General features: G+C 44.2%; 1 protein-coding gene across 2 annotated transcripts in view; it reads left to right on the top strand.

The window, feature by feature from the left end:
- Positions 1-22,794, top strand: part of LOC146830894 (fibrocystin-L-like) — a 1,907,335-nt gene that overhangs the window by 1,446,249 nt on the left and 438,292 nt on the right. For both annotated transcript variants that reach the window (XM_085605084.1, XM_085605082.1), the window contains exon 53: positions 15,328-15,487. In XM_085605084.1, the coding sequence (XP_085461210.1) occupies positions 15,328-15,487 (160 nt within the window). The remainder of the gene's footprint in view (positions 1-15,327; positions 15,488-22,794) is intronic.

Raw genomic sequence — 22,794 nt, 5'->3', positions numbered from 1 at the left:
GTCTCGCGTTGGAGCCTGGGTGCTGTGGTTCCCTGCCTGGCTCTGCAAGCTCGTGTTCAATGCAGCGAGACCTCTCCGGCAGCTATATGTTTCTCGAGGCGCAGAGTGATGATGCTGCTGTGTCTTGCGTTGGAGCCTTGGGGCTGTGGTTCCCTGCCCGGCTCAATTTGCACACGTCCCGCACAGCGGGACCTCTCCGGCAGCTATTGCACCTCCAGGTGCAGAGTAATGATGCTGCTGTGACTCGCGTTGGAGCCTGGGGGCTGTGGTTCCCTACCCGGCTCAGTTTGCAAACGTCCCACGCAGCGGGACCTCTCCGACAGCTATTGCGCCTTCAGGTGCAGAGTGATGATGCTGCTGTGACTCACGTTGGAGCCTGGGGGCTGTGGTTCCCTGCCCGGCTCTGTCTGCTCGCCCATGCTCTTTGCGTTAGCAGTTAGCACTAGAGCGCCTAGCGGCATGGGTCAGAAGGGATCCACTAATAAGAGGTATACTGATGGGGGCGAAAGGGAGGAAAAAATCTCATTGTATGCCAATGATATAATGCTATATGCCACCAAGCCCAGATCTACAATTCACCATACACTTGCTATATTTCAGCTGTTTGGGAGCTACTCAGGCTACCAGATCAACTGGGACAAATCCCCTGCTTTCACGCTGGCAGGAGAAACGCCAACCATGTCTCCCTGCGGGAGTGCAATTAAAGTCAGGGATAAATGTAAATATCTGGGCATTATGATATCTCGCTCAGAAGCTGAATTTGTAAAAGGCAATCTATTCCCCCAATTATACAGATTAAGGAAGGACTTTACACACTGGAGAACACTTTCACTCTCACTAGTGGGAATAGCAGCCCTTTTGTAAGATTATGGCGCTACCGTGCCTTCTATAAGTTCTCCAAAACACCTCATACAAAATCCCTACAGAGTTTTTTCATAAAGTAGACTCACAGGTACAATTGCTACGGGATGGGGGAATTCCAGAATTGTGCCATACAAGCTACAGTGAGGGGTCTATGACGGGAGTCTGGCAGTCCCTGTTATCCGTGAGTATTACTGGGCCGCACAACTTGTTGCCCTTAATGACTGGGTCTCTGCAGGAAGGGAAGAGACAGCATATCGAATGGGTCACCACTAGATGGGACAATAAAGATACCTAGATGCACTGTATAGCAAGGAACTGACAAACAGGCTGCTAAAACACACACAAACAACTATATGAGTTTGGAGGGAGGCGACTAAATTCCTTAGGTGGGAAGACAAACTAACAACACGAACACCCCTAAGGAATAGTGATCTCCTGAGAGAGGTACGCGGGCTATGGTGCTTTCAAACGTGGTCACTACTAGGCATTGAGTACCTAGGAGATGTCTGGAAAGGTCAAAAGATGGTAGATTTCTGAACCCTACAGGCAGACTATCAAATGCCAGACGCCGAACAATTTCGATACGTACCCGAATGTGTGCCACTAGAAGATAGAGTACTCCTAGAACCAATAACTGAAAAAGCCACTTCTCTCATATATAAAAACAGGCATGGGAGAGAGATGTAGGGACTCTGGAGGATGCCGATTGGGAGGAAGGCATACAGAGCCACAGAGAGGTAGCCATGAGAGCACAATTACACCTCACAAAAGTTTAAATCCTTCATAGGTCATACACAACTAGAACAAGACTATACAAGATGGGTAAACGTGACTCAAACAAGTGCACAAGGGGATGCAGAGAAGAGGGCACCTTCTACTATATGCTGTGGGGCTGCACAGTACTGCAGAGATACTGGAGCAGGATCACACAGGTGATGTCTGCAAATACGGGGCAATCAGTTCCACTAGATGCCAGTTGGCACATATTATGTACTACTGGGGAGACAAAATGGTTGTGGCATACTAGGTTGTGGTTATTGCTGGCAACTGTATTTGCCAAAAGGAACATAGCCAGGGCACGGGGGCAGTGCATCCCACCAGAGTTACAGACTGGAAGAAGTACCTTGATTGGCGTGGAGTAGCCAAAAAAGTATTATATCAAATCCGGGGATGCTCTGAGGAGTGGGGTAAAAGCTGGAACAGGTGGATGGAATATAGAGGTACGAGAAATGTTGTAATGAGGTAAACGAAGGGAGACATGCAGAAAGGATACAATGTGATCATTTTAATCAATCAATCACGTAATTACCTTTAAGAACTTCTATTCAATTTATCAACGTATTACACCATAATACCCACCCCATGTCGAATATTTGCCTCAGCTTAAGAAATTACCTATGTGACCCAGATTTTAATGCATATCTTTTCTCCAACTCCTTAATCCCTTTTTATTTTGAATCTTAAATGTTGAAATGTAGGAATTTCCTCAGACCGGCGTTTTTGGAGAAATAAAGATCTAGCTATTAAAATCACAATGTGAAGTTAGTTTTTCACTGGAAAATCGGCTTTTAGGTCAGGCGAATACCCCAAAACAGCTGTCTGAGTGTCTCATAGTTGTTGGAATTGCAATTTGTGGCTGCAAAACTGACTAATCTCATCCCAGAACATGCTCAAATTTGGACAGGTCAATACAATATGCGTCCAAGTACCCCCTTCCTCTTCATCACATCTAAAACAATTCTATATAACAACCACTTAGTATAGAACTGCATGCGTTGCATATTTGCCCCCTTTAACAGTGAGAAGTTAAACTCATTAATTTTATACCAAGCTGGGGCAGATATCTGGAGATTTTCTTTGGACTGCCATTTAGCTAGCTATTTCTCATGGAGCTTAGATGACCCATAATAACGCAAGAGGGAAACCCAGCAACTAATTGACCTACGGGTATTGGATTCTATCAGACCTTCAACAAGTTCTGATGTTGCTGCAATCTGTGTGGGGTTTAAATCCTGTAGGAAGTGCCTTATTCCTAATAAAGGACCATTGTATTGATGCTGTATAATGTTGGATTCTGGATTCTATGTCATTCGACTTTCTCCAGCTGCTATCCAAAAATTCTTGTATCCTTTCATATCCATTACTCAACCAACTTGACGCACAATTCTATCTATCAGGGGAATCTCCCTGACTTATATACCGATAAAAGGGTTGTCGCATTGAGTATTGGAATATCGTAATAGCAAAACAATTTTAGCCTACATTTTATATTCCACTGAAAAACCTTATATCTGACTTTTTGGAGGGTTTTCCTTAGTCGACTAAAATTAGTAATATTGTATTCTTGAAAAATGTAATCTAGAAAAAAGTTATAATATCTGTCGATATTTAAAGTTTTATCTTATCTGTATGCAGTATGTGCAAAAGTCGCAAAGTCATATTCTCTCAGATCAGAGAGGGCCAATCCACCTTCCTTCAGTGGTCTATATAATGTATCTATAGTTAATCAAGGTGCTTTATTTGCCCATAAAAAAAGTTGTAAACATACCCTGAACTTCCTTTAAAAAATGTCATCTGTATTGCACTTGGAATAGCAGAAAATAAAAAGATACATAGTAGTAAAATTGACATACGTATCAGTGCAGCTCGACCAATTATTGACAAAGTTAAACTATTCCATCTTAGGAACAAACTTTTAATTTTTATTTAACAGAGGAGCAACATTTAAAATGTATAATTCATTAATATTCTCTGAGACGTATATCTTGGGTCTGGTGTTAACTACTGAGCGAAGTTCTGGTATTAAAGTGTCTAGAGCGGAATTACACAGCAGGATCTCTGTTTTCGATTTATTTATCTTATATCTTGCCAGCAGTTGGTACTCCTGAAAGATTTCAAATATGCATTTTTGAATTGCTAAATCCGGTTTAAGAAATAAGGCACCACATATTATTACTGCCACTGGGATCTGTATGAGTTTGTGACAAAGATCTAATAATATTGTTGGATTATCTTCTATGGGTGGGTATATTGTAGCTATTGTTAATCTACACTTATTGATTAGCCCCCTGATCAGACCCCATCGCCCTTCTCTATCTGTCTGAGATGAGGTAATTTGAAAATGAAACGATTCATTAATAAAAATTGCGATCTCCCTGTGGCAGCATTGGCTAACAAGAAATATTGACCACTTGTCCAGTGTCTAAACATTCTGTGGGTGGATTTCTATTTTCCTGTATAGTGTCTCCTGTATTAGTGTAATATCAGGGGTATAGCCTCGTATCCATTCATCTATGACTCTGGCTTGAGTCTTATTATTGAGGCCATTCATATTTAGGGAGACAATGCAGATGGAGTCTTTAAAGCATTTATGTAATAAATGTGTCTGCTAATCATCACACATTCAAACATATCTTTTAAAGTGCACTGTGCATTCATAATAAAACTCCTACTATGAGTTGATCTTAAAAACAGTACTATCATGTTACCCTTTTCCGTTAGCCATTCCCTAAAGCATTCCCCCAGCCCGGACCCACTAAGGTGAACATAAAAATTAAAGTGCATACCCTTAATCAACAGTTTTATCATATGCAGTCCCTTATTTTTACCAAAATAAGCTGTGGCATTATAGCCTAATAAAATATTGATTGCAACTAGTCCAAAGAGCATATTAACTTTTTTTGCCCCCTAGTAAAGTGCCTATGCAAGATAAAGTGCAACGTGTGAAGTGTGTAAATAGTATTGCACATTTTAACACAAGATATAAAGTGCATGTTGCGTTCTGAGCAATGGGTAGACAAACTAAAACCATGCTTAATATATTTAACCATGACTGAGTTTGATCATATCACCATCGCAATTGCGTAGTGGCCCTTTCCCTATACTTTTGTAGTCAGTTCTATGAATGCAGAGATACAATAGGTACCTAAAGTGCTTGTGCAGATTAAGGTGCATAGTGTATAGACACCTATTTATGTGAATCAATATTTAAAGGAAGAGGCCTCTCCTGAGCTACATAAAATATTTGCCTATCTCTCGCAAACCTATTCAACTTTGCTGAAACAAAAAGATGAACTCTCCATTTTTTACCCCATATAAACAACCAGTGCCCCAACTTACCCCCACCCACCTCACCCACCCTGTCAGTCCCCCATGTGCCTTTCAGGAAAATAGCCCACACCTTCTGCCCCATCCCACTGAGTACCCTGGGTGCCATGACTTTGCACCTATGATTATGCGCCCCTGGCTGCCGAAGAGACACTTGGTCCTTCGGATCCTGGCCACTCCCCCATAGTGGTCTGAAGAAACCCTGTCACCAGAAACCACCATAAATGCCACTATAACCTACAGACATCAAAACTTTACATACATCACGTGACAATTTTATAATGAACTAGACATCTGCTGTAGGAGCCCCTGTGCTTTTCCTACATCATCAAATATATGTAATTTGTCATTCGCAATACGCCTTCCCCTTTGTAGTGACAGAGTCAATCATCCGCACAAAACCGCTTTTCCTCTTTGCAGCTAATGCAGTCATATTTGAAAAAATGTGCTGTGAAGGATCTTTTTTCAATGGCACTAGTCAATATTTTCTCTCGCACTCGAAAATCGGCAAAATTAACCAAAATTGTTTGAGGGTATTTTGAATTAGTGAGATGCTGAGTGGTTACTCTATGTGCCCTTGTAATCGTTAAATCCTCTGTTAGCTCTGGAATAGCTTCTTTCAGTAGGGATTCTACCCAGTTCTGTACTTATGGTCCTTCAAGTGATTCCGGAACTCCCACCAGGCAAAGATTGGAACGACTATTTTAGTTCTCCAAATCGTGAAGCTTGGACTCCAGAGCATCTTTACTCTGCTTTATCTGCGTAATATACTGTTGAAAGGTCCCCACTTTATCCTCTAAGGTAGAGACCCTTTCCTCGGCTTCTGACATCCGCTCTGGAAGTTTACCTATTGCTTCCTCAATATTCAACAGTCTTGCATGGAGGGACGTCATTTTCTGAGATTACATTAAGCAAAGCTCTTTTATCTTGGAAAGAATGAGCTTGAAACTACTTTTCACCATCTGTCCGAGTTGTGGATCTTGTTGTATATCCTGGAAGGGAGCTTTTTTTCTCCAGCTGATGCTGGTACTGAGATTGTCAATTGCCAATCCACTTTCTGTATGCGGGAGATGTTGCTGGGATTTAAGCAGGCTGAAATAGCATCAAAGCTTGTGCCTGTTCACTGACAATTGAAGCTGCCGAAGCTATGTGAGATTTAGGAAAAAGAGGGTACTGCTTGCAGTAGGTGGGGGTTGAAAAAGGCTCTGCTGTAGTAGATTTTAGACAGTCTTCCAGTAGGTTGCTGCTTTCTGCTCTTTCTACATTCTCAACGGGCACCGAGCTAGTATCTATACTGTTATCCATGTGTGCCCTCTTCCACTTTCCATCTGACTGATAGGTACCTCCAGGCACCCAACTTCTAGTAATTGCTGTACTTTAGTATCCATTCTCTGCTGTGTGTGCCACAGTGCTCATATTTTCATAGGTGGTTTCTCTGAGGTACCCTTTTTACTGTGCCTCTGAGCTCGAGTGGACTGGTTTGAGGGGGCTATATTGACACCGGGAGGCTTGCACTTGAGTGTGCACATACTGTATTTGTAGCAGCAACCTGCGGCAACCAACAGCTGGTCCCTACCGTCTGCTGACCTCCCTTTCCACTGTTGATTTACAATTCCAGTAGTAGCTCAGCAAGTAAAGGATAATGTTTTACTCAGAGACAAATAAGTCAGTTGGGTAATCTGGGTAATACAATGATAAAGCTCCATGTATAACATGTCGCTCACCTACATTTCTTGTGGCTGCTTAAACTCTGGATTTGTAGTTGTTTATCAGCAGGTGCAGTCTTAAAGATGGGCCGCTCATTGCATCACCTTGAGCCACCTGAGCACCCGGAACTGCAGCCCGACAGCATATGCAATTTCCCAAAAATTGGATAGACTTCCCCCATAGCATGCAGACTTTCACTGCCGAATCAAAGCTAGGCCACCACAGAATCAGGCTGCAGCGCTCAATTCCATGCTCGGTGAGGACATCAGCTCTCCAATCTCGGTGTCCTCCAATGATCCAGGGCGGCCACGAACCTTCGCTTCTGGGGGACATCCACGGTCATCGACAGCTGAAGCCCATCTCTCCAGTCAGCTGAACCTTGGAGTCACTTCAACCTGGGATGAAGGGTGCAGGTCAAGTCTTCCTCCTCAGCAAGCATGGCAGGCCTCAAGCAGCAGGGTAGCAGGATGTCCTTCTTCTGTAGTATCCACAGGTCTAGGAGTGCCCCTTTTCATACCTGGTGACCACTTTGAAGTGAGAGAACCTTGTGGAACTCTCCCCCTTCACAGGTTTCTGAAAATGTGCCTCCCTTCCAAAGTTCCTAGTCTGTCTGAGGACACAATAGGCTAGTGTTAGGTTCTTTGTGTGTGAGCTGGGCCAGTGGCTTTAAAGTGCAAGTGTGGTAGGTAACATCTCTGCCCCACACCTGCCAGAGAATGCCCATCCTGTAAAACTCCCAGACCCTCTACAGTGATGCTGTCTGGCAGGAATACACAAAGGCCAACTGCACGTACTCATGTGACCCAGGAAAAGGCTATAGGCACTAAATGGTTAGAACAAGAAAATAGCAAGTTTTTAAAGGTGACATTTTCAGAATTGTGACTTAAAATCTGACTTTACCATTAAAAAAGGTTTTAAATTGCAATTCCTTAGACACCAAACATGACGGGCCCGATTCACAGAATTAACTTAAGACAAAATCCTAAACTTACTACTTTTGGTATTCACAGAATGCACTTACTACTTTTGGTATTCACAGAATGCACTTACTACTTTTGGTATTCACAGAATGGATTTACGACTACTAACTTTACGTCTACACTCGGACCGGAAATTCCGGCCCGGAGGCGGAGCTTCTGGCCCGGAGGCGGAGCTTCTGGCCCAGAGGCGGAGCTTCCGGCCCGGAGGCGGAGCTTCTGGCCCGGAGGTGGAGATTTCTGCCATGGCTAAATCTCCGCCACCGGCCGGAATCCCCACCTCCGGGCCGGAAGCTCCGCCTCCGGGACGGAAGCTCCGCCTCCGGGACGGAATTTCCGGCCCGAGTGCGGACGTAGAGTTAGTAGTCGTAAATCCATTCTGTGAATACCAAAAGTTGTAAGTGCATTCTGTGAATACCAAAAGTAGTAAGTGCATTCTGTGAATACCAAAAGTAGTAAGTTTAGGATTTTGTCTTAAGTTAATTCTGTGAATCGGGCCCCAGATTCCTACTTGCTCCCAGAAACAACATAATAAGTAACCTAATGTTATCTTATGGGAGAAGTAGGCCTCACAGTGGTGAAGTGGTGAAAATTGAATTTGAGAGTTTTTCACTTATGGGAAATGTAAAACTTAAAAGTACATGTCCAACTTTTTAAATACAATGCACCCTGCCTTAAGTGCCTGATCTAGGGTGACTTAAATGTATTAGAAAGGAAGGTTCAGGCCTGGTTAAAGGTTTATTTTGCCAGGTCAAAATGACAGTTAAAATCTAAATGCACAGGCTGCAATAGCAGGCCAGAGGCATATTTTAAAGGGCTACTTAAGTGGGTGGCACAAAGATTGCTGCAGGCCCACTAGTAGCATTTACTGGACCTGGGTACTTGTAGTACCACTTTACTGGGGATATACAAGTCAATTAAATGCACCAATTAGGTGTAAGCCATTTGTACCATGTAGAAAGGAGAGAGCACAAGTACCTAAGGACTGGTTAGCAGTTGCAATTTGTACAGAGTCTCAAAACCAACAGCAATTGGTTCAGAAACCAGGAGGAGTAAAAGCAAAAGGTTTGGGGATGACCCAGCAGAGTGGGTAAGCTCAACATCAACCCTCCAGCCAAAAGCCAGCGTAGACTAACTAATACCCTGATGGGTTTCCCTGCCTAGGAGATGAGCCCCTGACAAAGGCCCTTTTTTGCAGCGACATTTGTCAGTTCCTAGCCCCCCAAACTCAGTTGTGTCCCTCTCTCTGCACTCTTCTGAGCCACTGAAATGACCCATAAAGAGACTTCTATCTCCAATTCTGTCTGTAAGGACAGCAACTGACAGAGGCCACCAACAGCCACCAGTATCAAGAGCCAGGTCCAGAGCCATCCACCGTCAGTGGAAGCTCCAAGAGGAAACCAGGGTAAGGTCTTACTTCCAGGCTTGGGGTTGGCAAGGAGTTCTTTAAGGGCTCCTAAGGGTTTTCTCGCATCTCCGGTTTCTCACACCGGATGTTAGGTAGCTTACTTCCACTTTCCTTTCTACCAGTCCAGGGCTGGTATCCTGACATTGATTCTCTACCCCAGAGGCGGAACATCGACCAGGGGTGAGCTTTTCTTCGCCCGGCCCCTCCATCTGAGCCTCTGTAACCTTTGTTTGGGAGTGGTACCCTCAGATACCTGAGCTTCCAGGGCACGCTGGAGGGCCACCCCTCCCAGCACTTCTAACATCATTAGTAACTCATTTCCCAGAATGCAATCAATGGGCATCTGGTGACTAACTAGGACTCTCCTTTGGGTCACCTCCTCACCTCACTCCAGGGATATCAGAGCCACGGGGCAGAAAAAGTCCTGGCCATGGGCCTGAGTTACCCTACAAATCAGTCCGGTGCACTGCTCTGGGGAGACCAGCCTTTCAGCTACCATGGTCTGGCTGTCCCTGCTGTCCCTCTGAGCAGTGGCAGGGATCCAATTCACCTTAATCTGGTGGAAGTGATGACTCCCATCCTCAGGGATCACCAGCTCACCCTTTGAGTCTGCCTCCTAACTGAGGAAGATTAGGGTACGTTCTAACACTTGCTCCTAGGGACTACTTATACCTAAGGCCACATTGACCACCCCTGTAGAGGTCCCATCAGTGGGTGGTTTCTTAGGACAGATAGTGTCCCTTGGCTTGTGTTCTAACTAAGAACAATCAATGGGAATGGAGGGCCCTGGGCTACCTTCCACCAGTTCCTCCTCCCTGTTTTTTAGAAAGGGGATGGGAACCCTTTTTACCCATCATATTCTAGGACTTGTCTGTGTCTTCCTTGACCGGCCCCTCACTCTGCTGAGCGGAACCTGAACCCCCCTTCTTGTGGTCACGTGTTTCCACAAGCTTGCTCCCCAGACCCATTCTGTGACCCTATGCATACTGAGGGCTACCTCATATGCTCAAAACAATTTATTGATACCACCCCTGTCTCAAATCTGGGCACCAGGTCTTTCGGTATGCAGACTCTCACCTCTCCAATTGACACTGAGGGTATGCTGCCACTATTGTTGCTAGAATCTGTGGCTTGTTTTGCTTTGATGTGCATCTCCTTCATGCTCACTTCATGAGGCAGCAATAGTTTCAAAGCCATCTCAACCTTCTCCATTGCCAAGGCTCTCTCTGCTTCAGCCTTTCTCAGCCGGGATGAGATGAGCCCCCTGCTGGATCCAATGCACTCCTATAGAGTTGACCGACAGACAGGCTGAGAGGGATGTGAAGCTGCAGCTAGCCAGTCTGTCTGCAGAAAAGAGAATGGTGGAGAATTAAAGAGCCTTAGCGAAGGAAAAGGTAGAAGCATAAAGTCCTTTTGCAGAAAAGAGGATGCTGTAAGTTAATGAACTGAGTCTGAAGCAGCTGGACTTGAAGGCCAAACAGATGTCAGAATCCATCTGAAATGGTGGCAGCAACAGCAGTGTCCAATGCAGACCAAGGAGTCCACATACCTAAAGACCTGCTGCCCAACTGCTTCGTGGTGGGTGATAACATTGATAGGTTGTTTGCCTGCGAAGTAGCTCTTAGAATACATGGGGTTCCAGAGGAGGTTTGGGGGGCCAATCAATGGAGGCACATGTCAGATGTAGGGAGGGATACCCTGTTGGCTTTAGAGGTGGCTGACCCCCATGAGAGCAGACCTTATCACTATGTTTAGCCTCACCCCAGTTGGATACCGCTTAAGCTTTAGGCATAGTCACATACAGACTGGTCAGTCCTGGGTAGATTTTCTGGACTTCTCTAGTAAGGCTTGGTTTTGTGGTGGGAAACTATGTGGGTGAGTTCCTGATCCCCAGTAGGTGCCTCCCCAGGTCCTGGACTCTTGGCTTGCATCAGAGGGTACTCCTCTGACTCAAATGTGAGAAATCCTGAGGTTTTGGGCTCTTTGCGACTGAACGGGCCTGTCGAGCGAAGATCTAATGCCTGAGCAGACCACCAAAATGAAGCTCCAGTGACCGCCAGTGATGATTGCCAACACAGGATCAGCACTTCTCGCAACACCATGGATAACACGCAGTGACCACCAACTCATATCTCCATGAACTACCGTCCTCAACTCCCGGCCTGCGCTTCATGCGACAGCAACGTCCATCTGCGATATGCCATTACATTGTTAATTTTTATATATATATATATATATATATATATATATATATATATATATATATATATATATATATATATATATATATATATATATATATATATATATATATATATACATGACTGCAAGGCAAGAGGAGTTTCTTTTGGACCGTTTCGAGGAAAACAGAAGGGCGGATCTGTGAATTTGTATATATACATATTGTGTATATACACAAACATATATAAACACATATATTCACACAAAAAGAAGGTTACGGGGACGTTATGGTCAGATTTTACTCATACAAAACCAGAAAAATTCAGCCGTTATAGTTACTTGAGTTAACTATAACTCACGCCCCTACAATGCACTGCTTATGACCTCACATATTACATCACTCATGACATGGTCAGAGACATCAATGATGACATCTCAAATGACATCACTGATGGCTGGAGAGTTTCTGACAGTCTGGCCTCTGACATGTATTTGTGGGGAAACTACTAGGACTATTGAGAGCAAGGAGAGCCGGACCACCTTTTTTGCCAATCCTATATATCTCTTCTATCCCTTTCCAGTGGTGGAGCACTTGCCACAGCAGTTTTTAGGTCGAGCCTAACAGCATTTTTCGCTGTCTGCAAGACATGTTGTAGTCTCTTCTGTGAGCTTTTGGGCTGCCATGCGCCAACACAGGCACCCTTACATTGTAGTGCAAGGGTGCCTGCATTGCTGGGCTGATTGGTTTTGTGCAGGAATCAATCAAACATGCAGGGATTTCCATAGTGCGGCTACTCATATGTAAGGGTCTCAAGGCGCTGAGAGGGGGGGCTGCTGATCCATCTGGGTGTGGAGGTTTCAGTCAAAGAGCCAAGTCTTGATGTCCTTCATGATTTGGGTCAATGACACGGATTGCCTGAAGTGAATGGGCACGGTGCTGCATGTCTTGACGGCGAGATAGAAGAAGGATCTTTCTCCGGTTTTGGTCTTGTGGATCCGTGGGATGGAGGCCTGGGTGAGTTGGGAGGAGCGTAGTTGTCTGGCGGGTGTGTGGAAAGCGAGGTGGTGGTTCAGATATATTGGTCCTTCGTTGTGGAGAGCCTTGTAGGCATGTGCGAGGGGCTTGAAGGTGATTCTCTTGTTGATTGGGAACCAGTGGAGTTGTCTTAGGTGTTGTGTCATGTGGCTGCATCGGGGTATGTTGAGGATAAATCTGGCTGTGGCATTTTGGATGTCCTGTAGTTTCCTGAGCTATTTCTAGTTGGCGTGGCATAGAGTGCGTTGCCATAGTCGACTCTGCTGGGAATGAGTGTGTGAGAAGCTGTCTTTTGGGATTATATGGGGAGCCATCTGAAATTATTTTGAACCAGGCGGAGCTTGTAGAAGCAGGAAAAGGATACTGCGTTGATTTGGCGGGCCATTGTGAGCGTGGGGTCCAGTATGATGCTGAGGTTGCGTGCGTGGTCCCTAGGGGTGGGAGGGGGGGCCACCAGGAGTCATCCCAGGTTGAGGCTGTGGATCCCAGGATGAGTACTTTGGTCTTGTCTGAGTTGAACTTGAGGCAGCTGTCTTTCATTCAGGTAGAGACGGCCTCCATTCCATTGTAGAAGTTGATTCTGGCAGCTGTGGGTTTGTTGATGAGGCAGATGAACAGCTGGGTGTCTTCTACACAGGAGACGATGTTGATTCTGTGTCTTCTGACGGTGGCTGCAAGGGGGGCCATGTAGATGTTGAAGAGGGTTGGGCTCAAGAGGCAGGTAATCCTGGGGAAATCCCTGCTTGATTGATTGATTCCTGCACAAAACCAATCAGCCCAGCAATGCAGGCACCCTTGCACTACAATATAAGGGTGCCTGTGTTGGCGCATTGCAGCCCATTGTGCACCAGGGCTGGGGAAAAGGGCAGGAATCAACTGTATCTTATAGATGTGGTGCATTCTTGCCCCTTTCTTTTGAGATTCCTTGCTGCGCTGCCCTGTGCCAAACCTCATAAATGAGGCCTCTATTATACAGGTGTGTTAGCGTCATTTTTAAGACCTGGTCATTCCTAGCGGTAAGAAACTGCTGCTAATGTGACTTGTCGCAGTTTTCTTTTTCAGTGACGTACAAGGAAATCTTTGTAAATATCATGTAGTGTGTTTTGCGCGACTTTTTTAAATTGGGAACGCCTACCTTGCATCTCATTTTCGAAAAGTCACACTAAATTAAGTGGCGCTGTGAAAAATGCATGTTAGTGCTGAAAAAATGCCGCTAGCTGGAGTTTGCAGCAACTTTTAAATATGGCCAGTAAAAAAATCTGTGCATTCAAAAGATTGACACTGCGGTGGCGTTACCGGCTTGTAAATATGATCCTGTATATGTGTAAAGGTTTCACCATGTACCACCAGTTTAGCACCCAACTACATCCGAAAGCAAGAGAAAGACGACCTGGGGTTTAAGTGGGATGAAAAATGTGGGGGCCTCTTAAAGGAATGTGGCCTATGTATTTAAGGGCATGGCTTAAACACATAAACTATTTGTTTCCATCATATGCCTCCTGACCGGGATTCTTGGTACCTTTCTGTTGTTGCAGCCAGATGCTTAACATAACTACCGTACACCTAAAACTAGCCAGGACTACTAGCTTTGTCAATAGTTCTTAGCTATTTAAGATAAATGAGTTAATGTTCACATTTTTTAAATATTTGCTTCTCACACACATTTTTTCTTTGATTGAGCGTCCCATATGAAATTTAAGCGGTGTTTGAGTCAGTGTTACGGCACTGCATAAAGAATGCATGGATGGTTGGCTGTGAGTTGCCTTTTTAATACTTTTTTCACTTGCCTACCTTTTTTATTATAACTTTTCAACATGCTACACAGCAGCCACGATGCTCTACAACATAGTTTAATGACATCGGTGAAGCCAATAGCTCTGGCTCAACACTCATAAGGTCCCAAAGGCGAGACCTATTGGCTATGCCAATGCTTACTCATCTGGCCCCCTATATATTGTGGGGCAGATCTCGACACCTTAATCTCTGTAGTGAAATAAGGCAATTTCCGTGTAACCCAATTGTCTTCATTTAGATCTGAAAGTATTTTACCCTGGCCTCTTACTGCTCAAGTACCATTTCACTTGCAGCTCATATACTTTAAAAAGCTTCGTTTTCAGGCTCAGCCCTGATTGGTGAGTTAAGCTCAGTACCTTGTGCAACCTCCTCACAAATGGCCAAAATGAACATTTCCTGAAGTATTTCAGAGTCCGTTATTCTGGTTACCCTAACAGAAGTTTATCAACCAAACAAGCAGACTCCCTTATGAAGGAAGAATTTTTGTATGATTTTGAGCTACTTCTTACAGACAATCTGTCACCCCTCAGGGCCGAGCCCAGTAAAGACATTGCCGAGATTAAGTATGACATGCAGTCCCTGAACCAATGGCTAGAATCTGTTGAGTCCTGGTTGACTACGAGTACTGGGGTGAATTACCTACTTCGAGATACATTCCTTCTATTCAAATGTGAAGATCTGGAAAATAAGTCCAGATGGGATGACATTTGCATTTTCACCCTAAAGGAGCACACTGAGGAAGAGGACTCAATAAAGGTGCCCCTTCACTCGTAAAATGGCCAGCCCTATTGACTTTGCCATAGCGTGCTTTAAATTACTCCCACAATTTGTCAGGAATTATGTAGTAAACTTGCACCACCACTAGATGGTGCACTATGCTGCTGAGCAGGGTTACAGGGGCAGTTCTTTTCCACAAATGGAACTTTCTGATTGGCTCTTCTCATTAGAACGTTACATTTATTCTGCTGATAATAGTTTAAATCATATTATTGTTGTCTTTTAAATGTGTTTTTGACATTGAGGATAAACGATATTTGTAACCATGCAGTTTAATTTATCAGTTAATGCTAAATGGTGTGCATTCTGATATATTAGCTCATGTATTTTGACCCACATCTCCATTGGTCTCTGGTTGTGTATTCTCAAACAAATACATATGCTAATATATTCGAGATTCGCTAGTTGTATTACATTAAAATGTCGTTAACAGTCATTTGCTGTTGATAAAGTATATTCTCTGGTGTGTCTTCCAGGCTGAGGACTACGTCATTATAACTCACAACTTCACCCAACGGCTAGACCGGTTTCACATCATTGACTGGAGGAACAGATCCGAGCAGCTGCTCAGTTACAGCTCAAACATCAACGGAGACTGGAACTTTGACACCAAGACGAAAACATTGGCCTATTTAGGTACCTTGAGCCTGTTTATTTGTGAGCAAATTCCTATGACAAAAATCCCGCGTGCTAAGCAGCACAAAACTACTCCTAATGCCTGTGGCAACAAATACTTAACACATTGCCTTTGGGATAAGCCTGCCTGCTCGTGCCAAGCTACCAAGGGATTGAGCAGGTGTTATCTATAGTGTGTATTCCCTTACCCTGACTAGAAGCAAGGGTCCCTATTTGGACAAAGGCACCTACCTCTGCCAATTAGAGACCCCCTCTGTAAGCGGTCCATATTATGTTATATTCCTGAAGCTGTAATCTCTTTAGTTGACTATTAAGGGTACGTTAGATCATACATTTTATTGTGGTGAAGTCTTTGTTCTGCATTTTACTCCTTTTTCTTTGCTTGTGGGAATGCACGAGTTTCTGTTGATTCCAGAAGTAGTTTGGGAGCTCTAATTATTACATGTATCTTTATAAAAAATTAAAGATACAGTTCATTTGAAAATTTACACACTGCACGGTCTTCCTACAGCCTTTTGATGTTGCATTACACGCCAGTTGAAAGGCAGCGTAGAAGTTTTGATTTCATTTACGAAATTGCTTGCACGTGCAAGAGCATCACTTTGCAAAGCAGCTTCATATGGAAATACTGAAAAACTTCACATTTTGCATGTCGTGAAACAGTTGTCATTGCAAGTGTCAATATGGACAAACGAACCATTGGAAGCTGTAAGGACTACAAGTCATCAAATTTGCAATGCCCACTCTTTAGAACTCGCAAGCCAATGCACTAAAGCTTTTTAACCCCTTAACTGCTGGGCCTTTTCCCCCCACCAGTGCTGAGCCCTTTTTTGGCTATTTGTAGTAGTTCGCGATTAGGCCTCTGTAACCTTTTGACCACATAAGGTATCCATGCCAAATTTGCGTCCTTTTCTTCAAACATCATGGGGATTCTAAAAGTACCCAGGGTCTGTGGATTCCCCTAGAGGGGTCCCAGAAATTAGCCAAAATACAGCTAAATTTTGAGTTTTTTGGGCAAAATGGGAAAAAAGTGCTGCAAATGAAAGCGTCTGGGTTTTTCCCTGCAAATGGTATCAAAAAAGGGTGTGTGAGCGGAAATCCCCATTTTCCCAGATTTTAGGGAATGACAGACTTTTATCAGAAAACCAAACATTTTTACACAGTTTTGCCATTTTTCTGGGACATAGCCTATTTTTTCTATTTTTTGTGCTCTCAACCTCCTTCCAGTTAATGGTAGAAATGGGTATGAAAGCAATAATGGATCCTGGAAAGCTATACATTTCAGAAAAGTAGACAAAATGCTGAATTTAGCAAGGGGTCATTTGTGTAAATCCATCAAGGTTTCTTTATAGAAACTAACGGTTAAATATAGGAAAAATGAAACATTACATGAAAAAACAGCCTTTTGTGTCAACGTTTTCACCTGTAACTTCTTCTAATTGTGACAGCTGTTTGAAAGCAATATACCGTTACATGCACTGGACCTTACTGGTTGTGCGGATATATAGGACGTGTAGGTTCACCAAGAATCTGATGAACCCAGAGCCAAAATCTGAGCAGCGTCTTGCAATGGTTTTTTATTATGTACCGGGTATATAGCAATTATTCTGGGAAAATGTTTACATGGAAAATTCGGTATGAAAGACTCCTATGTATTTCTGAAATGGGAACAAAATATAGAGTTTAGAAACAGTAGATATTTACACATTTCCGAAATTGGGAATACTCATACGTGTATGAGAATTATCGTCATTTTTCAAAGTGACTTCTTTTTTACACATTGTCTTTCATTTGGAAGGCAAAACTGCATCGAAAGTCAATAGGTAATAACAGTTGCTTTACAAATCTGAATTACCCTAAGTCTCCCAATAAAAATGGTACCTCACTTGTGTGGGTAGGCCTAGTGCCCGCAACAGGAAATGGCGCTACGTGCAACATGGACACACCACATTTTCAAAATGAAAAATTACCCTTATTTTGCAAAGTGCCTAGCTGTAGTTTTTGAACCCTAGCTCTGCCGGCACCAAGGGAAACCTAGCAAACCTATATATTTTTTAAATCTAGACACCCAGGGGAATTGAGGATGGGGTGACTTGACTGTTTCCCACCAGGTTCTGCTACCCACAATCCCTTGCAAACCTAAATAATTGTAAAAAAACCCCCACATTTTTGCACATTTCTGTGGTGGAAAGTTCTGGAATTTGCATGGATCAACAAATGTCCATCCACCCCGCGTTCCCCAAGGTCTTAAGAGAAAAATGGTACCTCACTTGTGTGGGTAGGCCTAGTACCCACCACAGGAAATGGCGCAAAACGCAATGTGGACACCCCCCAATTTCACAGTGAAAAATTACCCTTTTTTCTGCAAAGTGCCTAGCTGTAGTTTTTGAACCCTACCGCTGCCGGCACCTAGGGAAACCTAGCAAACCTATATATTTTTTTTAACTAGACACCCAGGGGAATCCAGGATGGGGTGACTTGACTGTTTCCCACCAGGTTCTGCTACCCACAATCCCTTGCAAACCTAAATAATTGTAAAAAAAAAACACATTTTCGCACATTTCTGTGGTGGAAAGTTCTGGAATTTGCATGGATCAACAAATGTCCATCCACCCCGCGTTCCCCAAGGTCTTAAGAGAAAAATGGTACCTCACTTGTGTGGGTAGGCATAGTGTCCGCCACAGGAAATGGCGCAAAACGCAACGTGGACACACCCCAATTTCACAGTGAAAAATTACCCTTTTTTCTGCAAAGTGCCTAGCTGTAGTTTTTTAACCCTAGCTCTGCCGGCACCTAGGGAAACTTAGCAAACCTATACATTTCTGAAAACTAGACACCCAGGGAAATTTTTTAGGATGGGGTGGCTTGACTGCCTCTCACCAGGTTCTGTTACCCAAAATCCCTTGCAAACCCAAAAAATTGTCCAAAAAACACATTTTCCTCACATTTCTGTGGGGGAAAGTTCTGGAATCTGTGTGGATCCACAAATTTCCACCCACCTCGCGTTCCCCAAAGTCTTCCAAGAAAAATGGTACCTCACTTGTGTGGGTAGGCCTAGTACCGCAACAGGAAATGGCGCAAAACGCAACGTGGACACACCCTAATTTCACAGTGAAAATTGACCCTTTTTTGGCAAAGTGCCCAGCTGTAGTTTTTTAACCCTAGCTCTGCCGGCACCTAGGGAAACCTAGCACACCTATATATTTTTTAAGACTAGACACCCAGGGAAATCCAGGATGGGGTGACTTGCCTGCCTCTCACCAGGTTCTGTTACCCAGAATTCCTTGCAAACCTAAATAATTGTAAAAAAAACACATTTTCCTCACATTTCTGTGGTGGAAAGTTCTGGAATCTGCGTGGATCCACAAACTTCCACCCATTACGCGTTACCCAAAGTCTTTCGAGAAAAATGGTACCTCACTTGTGTGGGAGGCCCAAGTACCCGCGACAGAAAACAGCCCAAAACGCAACGTGGACTCACCACATTTTCGCATTGAAAACGGACCCTTTTTTTACAAAGTGCCTAGCTGTAGATTTTGAACCCTAGCTCTGTCGGCACCTAGGGAAACCTAGCAAACCTATACGTTTTTTAAAACTAGACCCCAGTGGAATCCAGGATGAGGTAACTTGACTGCCTCTCACCAGGTTCTGTTACCCAGAATCCCTTACAAACCTAAAAAGTTGTCCAAAAAAACACATTTTCCTCACATTTCTGAGGTGGAAAGTTCTGGAATCTGCATGGATCCACAAAATTCCACCCATCTGGCGTTCCCCAAAGTTTTACGAGAAAAATGGTACCTCACTTGAGTGGGAGGCCCAAGTACCCACGACAGGAAACTGCCCAAAACGCAACTTGGACACACAACATTTTCGCAGTGAAAACTGACCCTTTTTTTGCAAAGTGCCTAGGTGTAGATTTTAAACCCCAGCTTTGCTGGCACCTAGGTAAACCTAGCAAACCTATACATTTTTAAAGCTAGACACCCAGGGGACTCCAGGATGGGGTGACTTGGCTGGCTCTCACCAGGTTCTGTTACCCAGAATCCATTGCAATCCTAAAAAATTGTCAAAAAACCACATTTTCTTCACATTTCTGTGGTGGAAAGTTCTGGAATCTGCGTGGATCCACAAAACTCCACCCACTCCGCGTTCCCCAAAGTCTTCCAAGAAAAATGGTACCTCACTTGTATGGGAAGCCCAAGTACCCGCGACAGGAAACGGCACAAAATGCAACGTGGACACACCACATTTTCGCATTAAAAACTGAAATTTTTTTGCAAAGTGTCTAGCTGTAGATTTTGAACTCTAGCTTTGCTGGCACCTAGGGAAACCTAGCAAACCTATACATTTTTGAAAACTAGACACCCAGGGGAATCCAGGATGTGGTGACTTGGCTGGCTCTCACCAGGTTCTGTTACCCAGAATTTCTTGCAAACCTAAAATATTGTCAAAAATACCACATTTTCCTCACATTTCTGTGGTGGAAAGTTCTGGAATCTGCGTCGATCCACAAAATTCCACCCACTTCGCGTCCCCAAAAGTCTTCTGAGAAAAATGGTACCTCACTTGTGTGGGAGGCCTGAGTACCCGCAACATGAAATGGCCCAAAACGCAACGTGGACACACAACATTTTCACAAAGAAAACTTACCCTTTTTTTGCAAAGTGCCTAGCTGTAGATTTTGAACCCTAGCTTTGCTGGCACAAATGGAAACCTAGAAAACGTATACATTTTTGAAAACTAGACACCCAGGGGAATCCAGGATGGTGTGACTTGGTTGACTCTCACCAGGTTCTGTTACCCAGAATCCCTTGCAAACCTAAAATATTGTCAAAATACCACATTTTCCTCACATTTCTGTGGTGGAAAGCACTGGAATCTGCGTGGATCTACAAAATTCCACCCACCCCGCGTTCCCCAAAGTCTTCCAAGAAAAATGGTACCTCACTTGTGTGGGAGGCCCAAGTACCCGCGACAGGAAACTGCCCAAAACGCAACTTGACACACAACATTTTCGCAGTGAAAACTGACCTTTTTTTTGCAAAGTGCCTAGGTGTAGATTTTAAACCCCAGCTTTGCTGGCACCTAGGTAAACCTAGCAAACCTATACATTTTTAAAACTAGACACCCAGGGGACTCCAGGATGGGGTGACTTGGCTGGCTCTCACCAGGTTCTGTTACCCAGAATCCATTGCAATCCTAAAAAATTGTCAAAAAAAACACATTTTCTTCACATTTCTGTGGTGGAAAGTTCTGGAATCTGCATGGATCCACAAAATTCCACCCACTCCGCGTTCCCCAAAGTCTACCAAGAAAAATGGTACCTCACTTGTATGGGAAGCCCAAGTACCCGCGACAGGAAACGGCACAAAATGCAACGTGGACACACCACATTTTCGCATTAAAAACTGACCCTTTTTTTGCAAAGTGTCTAGCTGTAGATTTTGAACTCTAGCATTGCTGGCACCTAGGGAAACCTAGCAAACCTATACATTTTTGAAAACTAGACACCCAGGGGAATTAAGGATGTGGTGACTTGGCTGGCTCTCACCAGGTTCTGTTACCCAGAATTTCTTGCAAACCTAAAATATTGTCAAAAATACCACATTTTCCTCACATTTCTGTGGTGGAAAGTTCTGGAATCTGCGTTGATCCACAAAATTCCACCCACTTCGCGTCCCCAAAAGTCTTCCGAGAAAAATGGTACCTCACTTGTGTGGCAGGCCTGAGTACCCGCGACATGAAATGGCCCAAAATGCAACGTGGACACACAACATTTTCACAATGAAAACTTACCCTTTTTTTGCAAAGTGCCTAGCTGTAGAATTTGAACCCTAGCTTTGCTGGCACATATGGAAACCTAGAAAACCTATACATTTTTGAAAACTAGACACCCAGGGGAATCCAGGATGGTGTGACTTGGTTGACTCTCACCAGGTTCTGTTACCCAGAATCCCTTGCAAACCTAAAATATTGTCAAAATACCACATTTTCCTCACATTTCTGTGGTGGAAATCACTGGAATCTGCGTGGATCTACAAAATTCCACCCACCCCGCGTTCCCCAAAGTCTTCCAAGAAAAATGGTACCTCACTTGTGTGGGAGGCCCAAGTACCCGCGACAGGCTGGGCCCAAAACTTTTTGAGGCGACATCAAAATTGCCTATCACAAATCAACCTGGTTTTGCAGGGGGGAACCTTGGTTTTTGGCCCCGTGCTCGGCGGCCGGCTAGGGAAACCTATCAAACCCACATATTTCTGAAAACTAGACACCCAGGGGGTTACAAGGAGGTATGGCTTACATGGATCCTTTAAAGTTTTCTTACCCAGAATCCCCTGCAAACCTCAAATTTAGCTGAATAAAACACTTTTTTCACACATTTTTAGGTGGGAAAGTTGTGGCATCACCGGACTGATACAAATTTCCTGACACCCAGCATTCCCCAAGGTCTCCCAATAGAAATGGTGCCTCACTCGTGTGGGAGGCTCAAGTACCCACGACAGGCTAGGGCCCAAAACGTATTAAGGCGACATCAAAATTGCCTATCACAAAACAACCTGGTTTTGCAAGGGGGGTCACCTCGGTTTTTGGCCCCGTGCTCGGCGTCCAGCTAAGGAAACCTATCAAACCCACATATTTCTGAAAACTAGACACCCGGGGGATTCCAAGGAGGTATGGCCTGCGTGGATCCCCCAACGTTTTCTTATCCAGAATCCCCTGAAAACCTCAAATTTAGCTGGAAAAATCACTTTTTCCACAAATTTTTGTGTGGGAAAGTTGTGGCATCACCGGGCTGACATGAATTTCCTACCACCCAGCGTTCCCCAAGGTCTTCCGATAGAAATGGTGCCTCACTTGTGTGGGAGGCCCAAGTACCCGCGACAGGCTAGGGCCCAAAACGTATTGAGGCGACATCAAAATTGCCTATCACAAAACAACCTGGTTTTGCAAGGGGGGTCACTTTGGTTTTTGGACCCGTGCTCGGCGTCCAGCTAGGGAAACCTATTAAACCCACATATTTCTGAAAACTAGACACCTGGGGGGTTCCAAGGAGGTATGGCTTGCGTGGATCCCCCAACGTTTTCTTACCCAGAATCCCCTGCAAACCTCAAATTTAGCTGAAAAAAACACCTTTTCCCCACATTTTTGTGTGGGAAAGTAGTGGCATCACCGAGCTGACATGAATTTCCTATCACCCAGCGTTCCCCAAGGTCTCCCGATAGAAATGGTGCCTCACTCGTGTGGAAGGCCCAAGTACCCGCGACAGGCTAGGGCCCAAAACGTATTAGGAGTTCTAACTTTACTAC

The sequence above is a fragment of the Triturus cristatus genome, chromosome 5_1 (genome assembly GCF_964204655.1).
Source record: "Triturus cristatus chromosome 5_1, aTriCri1.1, whole genome shotgun sequence".
Taxonomy (NCBI): domain Eukaryota; kingdom Metazoa; phylum Chordata; class Amphibia; order Caudata; family Salamandridae; genus Triturus; species Triturus cristatus.
This window is presented reverse-complemented; position numbering and strand designations above follow the sequence as displayed.